Below are 14,483 nucleotides of genomic sequence, written 5' to 3' on the forward strand. Positions count from 1 at the left end.
TTTTTTACGTTTCTGGGTCCTTATATGCAGTCGTGTTGTATTGAATGTGCATTATTGTCGCCAAAATAATTTTATTTGTGCATTCAAAAGATGAAATTGTATGTTAACTTAGGATTGAACATGATCGGCCCAAAGGAAGTTCTATGTTTCGTCTTATTTTAATAAAATATTGGTGTTGAAACATGTGAATATCGTTTAGTTGAATATATAAGCATTTTATTAGCCCAAAGGAGAATTAAATGCTTGTCATGTTGTTTGATTTTCAATGATTCATCACCACTTCGAAATATCAATTATAAGTTATTATTTGTCCAAAGATGAATAATTAATGGAGTGTCGGATATTTTGAGACACACTAAAGTTAATTATTAGCAATTTCATTGTCATTCGGATTTTATATTTTTAAGTGAGCATGTTTAACCTTGTTTTGTTTTATTTGTTCTCTTGTTTAGCTTCAAATCAAGCTAACATTATAGAAAGCATAAACTCGATTTCAATGCTGAATGGCACGAACTTCAAGGCATGGAATGAAAATCTTCTGATTGTGCTTGAAGTCATGGATCTGGATCTTGCACTTAGGACGGATCCTCCCGTGGATATTACTGAATCAAGTACCATCGAGGAAATTGACTTGATGGAAAAGTGGGAGCAATCAAATCGCATGTGCATGATGATTATAAGGAAGGCCATTCTAGAGGCATTTAGGGGATCGATGTCTCCGGATATACATACTGCCACTGAGACTCTTGCCCAGGTGGAAGCTAGGTTTGCCAAGAACAAAAAGACTGAAATTGGTACGATTCTGGCAAAGCTTACTTCCAAGAAGTACCAAGGCAAGGAGAATGTAAGGGAACACATTATGGAAATATCTCATCTAGCTGCAAAACTTTGGGCACTGAAAGTAGACCTCTCTTAGGAACTACTGGTGCATTTGGTGTTCAACTTTCTTCCTGCACAATTCGGACACTTCAAGATAAGTTATAACTGTCAAAAAGAGACTTGGTCTCTTAATGAACTTATCTCACATTGTGTGCAAGAAGAAGAAAGACTGAAGCTAGAGAGGACATAAAGTGCTCATACGGTGAATTATGCATCAAGTTCAAAAGGCATTCAGAACAAGAAAATGAAGAATAAAGGAAAGGAACCTGCTGATGCGGCTCCATCGAAGAAACAACAAGTGGGACCCGGCAAGCCGGGCAAAAGTTGTTTCTTTTGCAAGGCCGTAGGACATATGAAGAAGGATTGCGCTAACTATCATGCTTAGCGTGCAAAGAAAGGTATGAATACTTATGTTTGTTCTGAGGTTAATTTTACTTCGGTTCCTGCATACACTTGGCGGATAGATTCGGGTGCCACTACTCACATAAGTGTGTCCATGCAGGGTTGCTAGAGTTACAGACAGCCAAGTGAGGCTGAAAGCTTTGTTTATGTTGGCGATGGCAAGTCGGTTCCCGTTAAGGCAATTGGGAAATTTAGTATTGTATTAAGTATTGGATTGTATTTGGATTTGTGTGAAACTTTTGTTGTACCGTCTTTTAGACGGAATTTGATATCTATTTCTATTTTGGACAAGTCCGGTTACACCGGCACTTTTGGAAATAGAAGAATAGATTTGTTTCGCAATTCCATATTACTTGGTTCAAGTCATCTCATGGAAAATGAGAGGCTGTATATGCTTGATACAATTGCTTGTAATCGTGAGGAATCATTAAGTTCAACAACTCGTGGGATTAAAAGGAAATTAACTGATAGAAATTCGGTTCAGTTATGGCACAAACGATTAGAACATATCTCCCAAAAGAGAATGGAAAAGCTTGTGTCAAACAGAATTTTAGGCCCTTTAGTTTTTACAGACTGTATAAATTGCATTAAAGGGACAATGACAAACAAAAGAAAATATGAAGTCAATCGAGCATCTAGCGTCTTAGAACTTATACATACGGATATAAGTAGACCATTCCCTAAGGCTTCTTGGAATGGTCAACGATAATTTATAACGTTCATAGACGATTACTTTAGATATGGCTACATATATCTCATACATGAAAAGTCGCAATCATTGGACGTGTTCAAAAGTTTTAAGGCAGATTTTAAGAACCAACTCAACTCAAAGATTAAATCTGTTCGTTCTGACCGTGATGGTGAATATTATGGTAGATACGACGGTTCTGGTGAACAACGTCCTAGTCCATTTGCTAAATTCCTAGAGGAAAGTGGGATCATCCCCCAATACACCATGCCTGGTTCGCCAGCAATAAATAGTGTTGCGAAAAGGCGAAACTGAACACTTAAAGACATGGTAAGGAGTATGATTTCCAATTCTACCTTACCAGAATCACTATGAGGAGATGCACTAAAGACAGCAGCCTACATTCTTAATAGGGTGCCGACAAAAGCAGCTAACAATAGGACTCCATATGAATTGTGGACGGGTAGGCAACCCAGTTTGAACCACTTTCATGTTTGGGGATGTCCAGCTGAAGCTCGTCCTTACCGGCCAAATGAAAAGACGCTGGACTCTAGGACTATTAGTTGTTATTTCATTGGCTATTCGGAAAGATCAAGGGGTTTTAAGTTTTATGATCCTGCGAACAGGTCTATTTTTGAGTCAGGAACTGTAAAGTTCTTTGAAGATGTTGAGGTTATGGGGGGAGATAAGGCTAGAGAAATTACCTTTGAAGAGGAAACTGCATTCGAGATTGATTTGCAACCTCTCCCTAATCAAGAAAATCTATCGAACAAGGAAATCATTCAAGAGAATTTACCGGATAAGGATTTACCGATATATACTCAAAATGATTTACCACAAGGTAATTTACCGGTTGATCAACCTTCAACATCTCAAGAACTTGTTCCATTAAGGAAATCCACCAGGGAAAGAAGAAATGCAATATCGGATGATTATTATGTATTTCTTCAAGAGCAAGAACATGAAGTCGACGTGGAAATGTTGGAGGATGATCCGATTAATTTCCGTCGAGCTATGGGAAGTTCTAAAGCTCAACAGTGGATAGATGTCATGAATGAAGAGATGAAATCCATGAAGGATAATGAAGTTTGGGATCTTGTTACATTGCCCGAAGGTGTGAAACCAATTGGTTGTAAATGGATTTTTAAAACCAAGAGGGATTCGAAGGGTATTGTGGAAAGACATAAGGCACGTCTTGTCGCGAAAGGATTTACTCAAAAGGAAGGAATTAACTATAAAGAAACTTTCTCTCCGGTATCCTCGAAAGATTCTTTTAGAGTCATAATGGCATTGGTGGCACAATTTGATCTTGAATTGCATCAGATGGATGTAAAGACCGCTTTTCTTAATAGAGACATTGAGGAAACGATTTATATGGTGCAACCAGAAAACTTTGTATCAGATGATCCAAAGAAGATGGTTTGCAAACTCAAGAAATCCATCTATGGACTCAAACAAGAATCAAGACAGTGGTATTTTAAATTTCATCAAGTTGTTGTTTCATTAGGCTTTGAATCCAACATAGTTGATGAATGCATATATCATAAGTTCCATGGGAGTAAATTCATTTTCCTAATTTTATATGTGGATGACATACTACTACCCAGCAATGACATGGAATTGTTGCATGAGACTAAGAGATTTTTGACACAAAAGTTTGAAATGAAAGATCTTGATAATGCTTCTTTTGTATTAGGAAATCAAATACATCGGAACCGTATTTCTGGTATACTTGGATTATCGCAAAAGAACTATATCGAGAAAGTGTTGAAAAGATATGGCATGTAAAATTGTAAACCAGGAAATACCTCAATATCTAAGGGAGACAAATTTAGTCTCAATCAATGCCCTAAGAACGAACTTGAAAGAAAGGAAATGGAAAACATTCCATATTCTTCGGCAGTAGGGAGCATCATGTATGCTCAAGTTTGTACGCGTCCGGATATTGCGTACATTTTAGGTATATTTTGCAGATACTTAAGTAAACCTGGTTTGGAGTATTGGAAAGCAGTCAAAAGGGTTTTAAGGTACCTAAAGAGAACAAAAGAATACATGCTCACTTACAGAAGATCAGACATCTTGGAGGTCATCGGTTATGCAAATCATGCCGGATGTACAGATAGTATGAGATCTACTTCTGATTATGTCTATCTTCTAGCAGGAGGTGCTGCTACATGGAGAAGTGTAAAACATTCTCTTATTGCAACTTCTACCATGGCAGTTGAGTTTATATCCTGCTTTGAGGCGTCAGAACATGGCATATGGTTACGAAATTTTATCACTGGACTGCGTGTAGTGAATAGTATTGGGAGACCAATGAAACTATACTGTGATGATCAATCGGCGGTCATGTTTGCCAACAATAACAGGAGCTCGACGAAGTCGAAACATATTGACATCAAGTTCCTGGCAATAAAAGAAAGAGTACATAATGGACATTTTTGCTATTGAGCATATTGGTACAAACTCCATGATTGCGGATCCGCTCACTAAAGGTTATATCTTCGGAGGATTTTCTGTTGTAGTGGGAGTTTGTATGATTTTGTTGAATATGTATGAATGTTTTAAATATAGACATATTTTCTGCAGAAATAAAATTCTTTTGGAATTCATTCTGTCTTTCAGTTTTTGACCTCACTTCGGATTAAGGTGAACCAGTTGGAATAAGCACGTTGCATCACATTGCGTGTAATGTTCCACACTACAGATTTGCATCTAGATCCATGTCATTTGGTTGTGTTGATAAATATGGTCATTGCGGTTAAGTTACGACTAAATGTAACGAATACCACTTTGATCCTTTCATTAACATAATTGATGGACGGGATTGTTCGGGGTGCAATAAGTTTAACGACAATACAATTTTGGAGCTCCCTTTAGTTTTATAATATATGCTCATAAGATTTTATCATATTGCCCAAGTGGGAGATTGTTGGATTATAATCAAACATTGGGTTTAATATGTAAAAGGATCATATATTATAAGTTGTCGTAAAGTTACGTCTACGAATGTGAAAAGGATTAAAATGGATAGTGTAGACTTTTATGTACCAATCAAGATGTTAATCGGAAATGTAGGACCTATAGAGTAATTCTAATTTATTGATGGACTAAATTAAAATTAAAAAAACATGAGTGTGGTTCCTGGAACAATAAAAGTAATGGTATTCTCTTCTTCCTCCATACAAGAACAGAAATCCAAAAATCCGTCTTTTATCAAGTTTTGGAAAACTTCATCTGATATTCGAAGATCAATCAAGGAATAATCGACGACGATCATGGCATCATCTTCTGGTATGCCTCCGCTACGTTATTACTGTCGAATCCTTATTGTTCTACGCAATTAAATTCTAATATGTAGCTCATCTCTAACTTTCGAATTAAACTATGTTTTCATGTTTTGATCACTCTTCAGCTTTGAATCAATTCCTTAGAATCCTGCAATTTCTCAGTAGTTAATCTGACCATAACCTTCAAAATAATTAGAATATATAGCGAAGTATCAGTGACAGTGTCCGAACTCCAAATTATTGATATGAGATGAAGAAGTTGAGTGCATGATTGTCAAAAAAAAAAGTTGAGTGCATGAAGAAAAACCAGAGGCAAAATAGATGAATCGAGTCGGAAAAGGAAATGTGTTTTTTTAAAATAAAAAATTTACCTCTTGCTAATGCAGGTTAACATCCAACAAAAAGTGACAGGTGATAATTATCGATTCTTTTACTTTAACTTTTAAGGATATATATGATGTAGATTTTTTATTATGACATGATAATAATTTTAATATAATATTATAAAATAATAAAAATATACCATATTTGTATTTTATATTATTTTATGTTTTAAGATAAAATAGAAAATATTTAGGAAAAATATTAAAAAAATATTCATATGTCACACGTTCTTAAATACAAAATAAAAAAATTGTCACGTGCTATTGCTTGTTGGTCGTAGACCAAACTTTTTTTTTATTCTGAGAGAAGGAAGAGTGGACTCGTGAGTAAAAAATTAGGGATGAGTCATTCAGCTAAGTCTATATAGGAGTACATAAAGTAATATTAAGGGTTGAAAGTGAAATTTAGGCTAAAGTTCTTCGTGAGGTTAGCATTCCTCTTCGTGCAATCAGCACAGCCCCAATATGGAGACTCATAATTTTCACTTTTTATATTAGATTATTATAATAATTTTATTTTAATTAATTCAGTTAATACTCCATAGTAAATAAAGGATAAATTGAACAATTTATCCTTAAAATTCTATTAATCCGAAACTTTGTACTCATTAATAATCCTAATATAAAAATAATTAGTTATAAAGATAAAATTTTAACCAAGTCCTAACTACACTAATTAATTTAGTAATAAATTATTTTGAAATCCACTTATTTCTCCCATCTTTAAATTATATATTTATTTCTCTATATTTTAAATTGAATTAATTATCTCTTTCCAAATTTTTAGCTCAAATCACATAACAATAAAGAAAACAGACGATTAAATAATCCATCTTCGTCATTCATAGGTAACCAGCAAAATCTTTCGGTGCCGATGTAAAACATATATTAAAAATAAATTTGACAAAATAAAAAATTTGAAACGAAAATCATGTCAAAACTAAGACAAATATATAGAATTGATCGTCTAAAACTTAATAGAAAAATCGGATAGATTACTTCATCTTCAACTTGCAGTTCTTCTTTGAAATGGAACCTCTTTAATACATAAATAAAATGATATTAAATAGATGTGTACCTTAAATCGGTTTATATTTGCTTTTTATAAGGATGAAGTAATTTTTACACCATACTACGTAATTGTATAGTGGCTAAGAGATTGTTAATTTGCTTTAATTGTTACGTGTAAGACCTAAAATTTTGGATTAATAAAATTCATTTAATTATAAAGCAATTAATATATTTTTAAAATAAAGAGAATTTGTTATAATTTATTATTAAGTTATAGTTAGAGGTTAGTTAAGATTTTATCTTTATAACTAATTATTTCTATATTAGGATTGTTAATGGGTGGAAAATTGCACCTATAGAAAAATCCAAAAAGAAAATTATATCTACAAAAATGTAGTATTAAATATACCAAGTAATTTCATGCATTGCAAAGGCATCATGAAAACTAGTATTGACAAACGAAATAGAGAGCCCGGCGCCAAATACATGGTTGATGAAGTGACGAATCTACCCTTGTCAATCTAGAGTCAACGGGGACTTTCACTTCGCCTCGATCATGTCCGACCACTTTGAAATTCCAAACTACTACTACTATATCATATGGAATACTAGTATGAAGTTAAAAATGGAGAACTTTATTCTCTTTTCACTGAACAATGATTTACGACATGAACAATTTACAGACAAAAGTACAAAATGATTCTATTGTGAATAGATGAGAGATCGGTTAAGAACGAATGTATCTGAATATGATACATCACTGCATACTGTAATTTTTGACTCTGTACAAATTATTTCACCATCTTCAAGAGTGAAACCGTGAATGACTGGTAGAGGAAAGCCATTCGATAGATGTGTGTTTGCAAATGGCATGAAAACAGTTTGTATTAACGTCCTCATTACCGGCTGCAGCAAAAAAAAAAGTAAAACTTTGTTCCAAAATCCAGGTTAAAAATTAAATTTAAGCATTAAAAAGCAAAATCCATACCTGAATCAGATACAAGTGCAGATTTCCGATTTCACTCCAGTTCTGTGACATCGTAAAGTCATTCAATTTTACGTTACCGGTGAGGTTATTTCCAGAGATACTGACTGAACCAGAGCCACGAATCACCTGATAAGTTAATAGACAATGATGGTGATGATTTATGAAAAAGGAACGGTATAGATATGAACGCTGGCGTGAACTACGAACTTACCAGTGAAATACAAGCAACAGGAATTACTCGACTTTCATGTAGAACATCAATTGTCAAGTCAGCATATATTGTAGCATCAATGTTGTGGTCTGATATCTTTATTATTGGTGGAGAAGATAGAGTGATATTCAAATTCATATCATCATTTGGGTATTTCTTGTAAAGTTGGGGTATAATGAATCTCCATCCAGCTGTGTTCAAAAGAGACTGGTCTGGAATTTTGTCAACAATCCAATGCATAAACTCAGCCTGAAAGTGAGTTGTATGAAAATCAAAACTTCGTTAGGTGCAACACAGCAAAAGACATTAGAAATATTCATTTTAATGAATTCAGAGCTTACATCATAGTATAAAGTTGATGCAGAGTTAAAGACCTCCTCATCAAGTGAAATACCAAGCATTTTCAAGTTATCGGAGCAAATAACTGAAGACAGAGAATTCTTAGAGAACAGTTTATGGCTAGGATCTTTCTCCCTTGCTCTAAATAGCCCGTTGATGTCAAATCCAATGGAAGAGTTACTTAGTGAAGGATTATTTAAGAAAGTTGCATTCAAGGAAGCATAATCATCCACTGGAATTTCCCTAGGAAGAGACTGCAACACTGAATCAAGCTTACAAATCCCCTCTTTCAGGCTCTTGGTGATAGCATTCTCCACTGCAGACCCAATTTGCTCTTGAAATGCATTAATCATCCTGAGAAATGAAGGGAAAAAAGAATTAAACAAGAAGCACCGTTCATGCTTTCAACCAGAAGATGTTAAAACCAAGGCCTCCATAATAACAACACGCAGTGATAAAAATTAAGAAGAATGAGAAACCAAACCATTGAAGATTTGCTACAAGCAAAATCTGCTTTGGTAGATTCTCATTCTCCAAAATGGCAAATAGTAAAGACTAATGGAGTTTCACCCTAAGCCAGTTCTATGAAGCAACAACGGCATGTTTCAATTATGCATTAACAAATCGCATTAAATGTATCCTTCCGAATTCCAATCAATCTTTGTTTACAGAATAAATATCTCCACTAAGAATCATCATTGTAACTTAAAAATCAATAAATGAAATATATATTACGCCACTAAAGCTACTAAAAAACTTCTATTACGAGAATGCCGCCACATTATGCAACTGCTGATAAATAAAAAGGCATTCAGACTGGATGAGGTAAATCAGGCACAGCAAAACTACTTACCCTTGATAAAGCCAAGAAGCTCCTCCAACCAATTTTATAGAGATATTCTTAACAGAACAACTGCATTCCATAAGGTTAAGGTTAAGAGTCCCTTGGTTGTTCTCCACGCCTAATGTAAGCTCAATATCCATGCCTTCAACCTAATAGCATGCCAGAAGATTATCAGTATCCAAATTGAACTAGACAGTCGCATGAAAATGAAAATGGTTTCTAACACTCGTACTTGAACACGAACAAAGAATCTCTTCATAAAGAAAACCAATCATAGGAACAGGTTAACAACACAATTCCAACTCCCTCAAGAACAAAAAGCCAATGCAAAAACTTGAAATCAGTATACCAGTCCAAACAAAACTCATTAGCTAATGAAGATATTCTACAAACAATGGAAACCTAATAAGAACACATTTCCAAAATCGATACCTGAACAGTGGCCTTCCCTTTATCGGAGACATCAAAAGGAAAAACCCAAGAAAAGTAATCATATTCCCAGTCCATACTTAGATTGCAAGTAGTCCCTGATGCAATAATCGAAACTCCGGTTTCGCCAGGCTTGACAAGGGACGAAGAAACCCCAATTTCATAGATTGTAATGTTTGATAGCTCAACATCAACGCTACCCAGAAACGGGAACTTGATCGATCTATGAATTCTGGGGATATGGAGTGGGATTGCCGAAGAGATTGCTTTGGTTATGAGCAGGCTTTTGACGAAGTCGAGGCCTTGTTCGGATATTAGAATTGAAGTGTAAGCTTGGGGTTCTTGAGGTTGAGAGAGAAGATGGGTTAGTACTGATGATGACGGGATGAAGAGAAGAGAGGTTGCGATAAGGAGAATGGCAATCGCCATTGTTGGTTCTCTTCTCTGCTCTCTTCTTCATTTCTGGTTTCCATGCGGTCTTCTTCTTTATTGCAGAGAACAAGACAGGCAGATAGACAGACAAGCACGAAAAGCAACTTGCAATTCCTAAAATACCCTTATTAATTTGTACTATGTACATCCAATTAAGCTTGACCCGATACATTCAATCTGGTTGATTAGCCTAAACTTGAAATTAATGCAAAATCCTTATCACTTCTTGAGTTAGAATTCTTTGCTATAAGAAAAATTCTACACCAAGTTCAATTTTCATACGGTCACAATTTCTCAACATTGCAATTAGTTTTTCACTAGTTGGACTCTTTGCCAAAATAAATTTTGAAACACAACTAACTATTTACACGTGATTCATCACTTTCCCAACTTTTTTATTTTTCTCTCTTAACGTTATTGATGTAACAGAACTATTATAACGGAAATGTTAAAAAAAAAATTATTTTGAGGTTTATAATTAAAGAGATATATATGCGCTGAATTTTTTTTTTCGATTTCAAGTAATTCTATTATTTTTTTCTTTCAAGTAAACAAATGATTTTATTGGGAGAGACACGATCATGTTCGGCTTCTGCCTTTTAAAGAGGCAATGAGCGTCCGAGAGCAGAAAGACCATCGACCTTTATCATCCTCAAGAGACAACGAGCGTCCAAAGCCGAGAAGATCCACGACCTTCCTGTCACTGGTCGCTATCAAAGAGCTTCTATGTCCATAAGTCATTTGAACCATACTATCAATCATAAATGCATCCGCCGCTGCAAGTAGACACATTTGGACAACTCTCTCGCTCTTAAAGATAGACACTTCTCTCTCTAGACCGAGTGACACCACGAAACTTTCGACATCGTGATGAGTCTTGCAGGCTTGTTCAGGACGTTGACGCTTAAATACTATTCTAAAAACATTATATTCTACGATCCTTACAAGAATCAAAATTATCGAAAAAAACACATATTCTCCATACTAGATCGTTTTACATCCTATCGAAACAACAAATTTTGCTACATTGATCGAGGTGGGGTGGGGTAGTGTGTTTGATAGTTTTGCTCCTAGACAGATTTGTGGTACATCGGCTTATATTATAGTAGTAATAAAACATAAAAGTAGTTAATAATTTAATTACATCGGCTTGATTTTTAATTCATAATCTTATTGAACCAGAATTAGTTCGATCTGACAATATCACACTCAATCAATCTGACCCTATAACCAAAACTTTGGACAAATTGAGGAGTTGATGCTCGTGTGGAATTAACTGGGATCTGAACCAAACCAGAATCGAACTGCCAAACCGAAACAGTAAAAATAATCAGTTGGTGCGGTGTGGCGTAATATATAGTAACAAGGATGGGCATTTCTGGTATTGCCATTATTTTCTTACTCTGTCTAAAAGCGAGATAAAAAAAAAAAAAAAAAGAGGAAGACAGAAATGGCTTTGCAGGCCGGTGTTCAAACCTCCAAAGTCCTCATCCTCGTCGGAGCAGGTATCTATTCTATTCCTCCATTAGTTTTATCTTATTACTAGTAGTTGATTGCCGCTTATATTGCTTATAAATTACTCTAGTATTTATCTTAGATTGAGCTTTGATTGATGATTCTACCAACATCCAAATTGCTTGTTGAAGACACTTTTAATTTGTTGGATTCTTGGAAATAATTATAATAGCTGTTTATGAGCTGATTGTAGAATTTTTAATTGGATTGTGAGTGTATAATAAATAAACCCATTTCTTGCTTTTGATTGGATTTTTATGTAGGTTTGACTGGTTCGATTGTTTTAAGAAGTGGTAGACTTTCTGAGCTCATTTCACAGCTTCAGGAGTTACTCAAAGGTGTCGATGAAGTTGAGATCGGATCCCATAAATACGATACTGCGCTTCTTCTTGCACAGGTATTTGCAAAATCCATCCTCTTTTTACGTCTACTGTTTCATCCATGAACAAAGATAAGTGACTTGTTTATCTATGCCGGCTAGTGGATCACACTCATGTCCATTCTACTATTATTCAAATAGCCATTTAAGTATATACAACTTTGGCCCTTCCTCGTTAGGATGTGTGTGATATGTTTCCATTACTGTTCTGTCATGGTAAAATGTGTGGAATATGGTAGTTTATAGTTAATAAATTCAAGTCTTCGTGTGAAAAAACTCTCCAATGAAATCCGCCCAAGTCGGCTTACTAAAGGGATAACCCGTAACTGATAGCCTACTGCATTACAAAATCTCGATTTCGATAGATAATGACTGAATACGATACTGTTGATTTTTGAATATACTAAATGAGCTGGTATTGTTCTTCAGACTGCAACATGTAATTGTTCTTTATCAACAATTTAAACATTTAATTCAATTTGATGGCTCCTTAATTGACCAAATATGTTTCTTGCCTCTGTGGAAAATACCCTGGAGGACTGTTAACAAATATAATCGAGTTCGTTTACTTCTGATATGTCAAGTTGTAGCTTAATTGCTATTAATGGAGAAGATTCAGAACTGTTTCAGTCATCTATAAGAACATTATGCTTAATATCTTCTTCTGTTCTCAGATTCAACAATTGGCCCAAGAGATCAAAGAATTAACCTTGTCAAGTCCTGTAACCATATTTAATGGAAATTCTGATTCTAATGGTACGTAATTACTTTACTCTAGAAACTCTCATATTGAGTTTACACTGCTGATTCAATGAGGAGTTAAAGGATGGATACTTATGATGTTCTGTCCACACATTATCTTTTCACACAGGTTTAGCATCATATTTGGTTCCTGCTGCTGCAGCTGGAGCGATGGGATATTGTTACATGTGGTGGAAGGTAAATGTTTCCCCGAATGGCAAAAGCTTTTTCAGTTAAAACTACTCCGGTTTCGTTTTGTTTTTTCTTGGTTATTGCAGTTTTTGCTGAAATATTCCCAATGTTGTGCAGGGCTGGTCATTTTCTGATGTTATGTATGTGACGAAGCAAAATATGGCAAGTGCTGTAAACAATGTGTCAACTCAGCTAGACAATCTGTCAGAAACATTGGCTGTAAGAATGATTGTTATACTTTTTTTGTGTAATTTTCTCTTTGTCACTTGACCTTTCTCTATGATTAAGCTGCATCATATTCAATTCTATTCCAAAACTTAACGTGTGCAGTCGACAAAGAAACATCTAGCAAAGAGACTGGAAAGTTTGGATTGGAAACTGGAAGAACAGAAGGAAACCACCAGGCTAATTTCAAATGATGTACGGGATACTCTTTTTCTTTTGTCTACACTATTTTTCTTTTAAGTAGATATCTATTTAGTGCTTACAATAACTACAAATGGGATCTATCAACTCGATGTTAATCTTTTTTCTGGAAAATTTTCAATTTCAATAAGAAAACTTATAGCTTAGCATGAATAGGCCCGACATGTTTTTTTGAATAATTGTATGCTTATAAGTTATAACTATGCGTTGTTAACTTTAAATCTTACATGAATTCAGGTGAGTGAGATGAACTCAAACCTTTCGCATATTGGTTACGATGTTGATACGATACACCAAATGCTCTGTGGGTTGGTAAGTTATAATTTTTTGTTCAATTTGGCAGGCATGTCAATCTCTAGTGTAGGGTTACTGATGTTGTATTTTCATTGAACTCAACAGGAAGGGAAGATTGAACTTCTTGAAAGTAAACAGGATATAACGAACAAAGGTCTGTGGTATCTTTGTCAATCTGCTAGAGGCTTCAAAGATGGGGTAGATCCTAAAATTAGAGTAAAAGGGCTAGATCTTAAACTTCTCGAGGTCAGTTATCTGTCTGTGTTTTGCATATGATTCACTCCGTATCAAAATACTTGCATTTTAATGTTGTTTAGCATACATTAAGGAAGCTATGACATAACTGATACTTATACTTTGACCAAAATGCCATTAATGAACATTACTAATCACATAGAATACATATGGAGTGGGCAGAGTGAGTATACTGAATAGAGCGTAATGCGTACAGTCTCCGAAAAGACAAGTAGTTTTAAACCAACCTCTTTCACAAGGCATAACAAAAAATGTTTCTTACAATTCAACAGGATGTTGCTAAACAATCAGCAGTCAAATATAAAGAAGACAACTCTCTCAAAGGGCTCCAATTCCTTGCTGAAACTAAGGAGTCGGCTGTACTTGAAAAATCAATGATCTGTGCTAAGAAATCAGACGTCAAAAAATTACCTACAACTGATCTACCACCCATAAAATCTAGAATACACAGGTCACACCATGTAGGAATATCATGGGCTCTTGGGACATGACAACATTATACACTATGGATGATTGTTTGTTCTATTCTTTTGGTCAAACAGCCCTTTAAATTGTTTTGTTACTATATGATTTGTTGTTGAAATGTGATTCTATAGAAAAATAATTACAGTGAATAATACTGTATGTGCCCATATACATGCACTGCACTGAACAGAATATTGAATTGCTTGGAATTCAAGAAATCGAAGACGATAGATCCCTTGTCGCTCAAGTATGGATATTGCAAACTCAATTTTGGATATCATAATGCGAAGATTGTTTTCTTGAGCAAGTTGGTTGTTTAA

At 34.9% G+C, this 14,483-nt stretch overlaps 3 protein-coding genes across 3 annotated transcripts; 2 read left to right on the forward strand and 1 right to left on the reverse strand.

Moving 5' to 3' along the window:
- The first annotated feature begins 3,844 nt into the window (after positions 1–3,844).
- LOC139883544 (secreted RxLR effector protein 161-like) lies at positions 3,845–4,420 on the forward strand. The gene has a single exon (XM_071867708.1). It carries the CDS (start codon positions 3,845–3,847, stop codon positions 4,418–4,420), a length of 576 nt encoding a protein of 191 aa, XP_071723809.1.
- Positions 4,421–7,355: 2,935 nt separating this feature from the next.
- LOC139883546 (putative BPI/LBP family protein At1g04970) lies at positions 7,356–9,893 on the reverse strand. Its single transcript, XM_071867709.1, has 6 exons — positions 9,468–9,893; positions 9,045–9,184; positions 8,194–8,545; positions 7,853–8,101; positions 7,642–7,767; positions 7,356–7,559 (listed from the first exon to the last, which is right to left on the reverse strand). Exons 1-6 carry the CDS (start codon positions 9,891–9,893, stop codon positions 7,356–7,358), a joined length of 1,497 nt encoding a protein of 498 aa, XP_071723810.1.
- A 1,453-nt stretch (positions 9,894–11,346) lies between these two features.
- LOC139883547 (uncharacterized) lies at positions 11,347–14,189 on the forward strand. The gene is made up of 9 exons (XM_071867710.1): positions 11,347–11,401; positions 11,675–11,808; positions 12,465–12,546; positions 12,662–12,729; positions 12,841–12,942; positions 13,054–13,143; positions 13,387–13,461; positions 13,549–13,689; positions 13,971–14,189. The coding sequence occupies exons 1-9, from the start codon at positions 11,347–11,349 to the stop codon at positions 14,187–14,189; spliced, it is 966 nt and encodes a 321-aa protein (XP_071723811.1).
- The last annotated feature ends 294 nt before the right edge of the window (positions 14,190–14,483 follow it).

This window comes from Rutidosis leptorrhynchoides, unplaced genomic scaffold, assembly GCF_046630445.1.
Source record: "Rutidosis leptorrhynchoides isolate AG116_Rl617_1_P2 unplaced genomic scaffold, CSIRO_AGI_Rlap_v1 contig415, whole genome shotgun sequence".
NCBI classification, from domain to species: domain Eukaryota; kingdom Viridiplantae; phylum Streptophyta; class Magnoliopsida; order Asterales; family Asteraceae; genus Rutidosis; species Rutidosis leptorrhynchoides.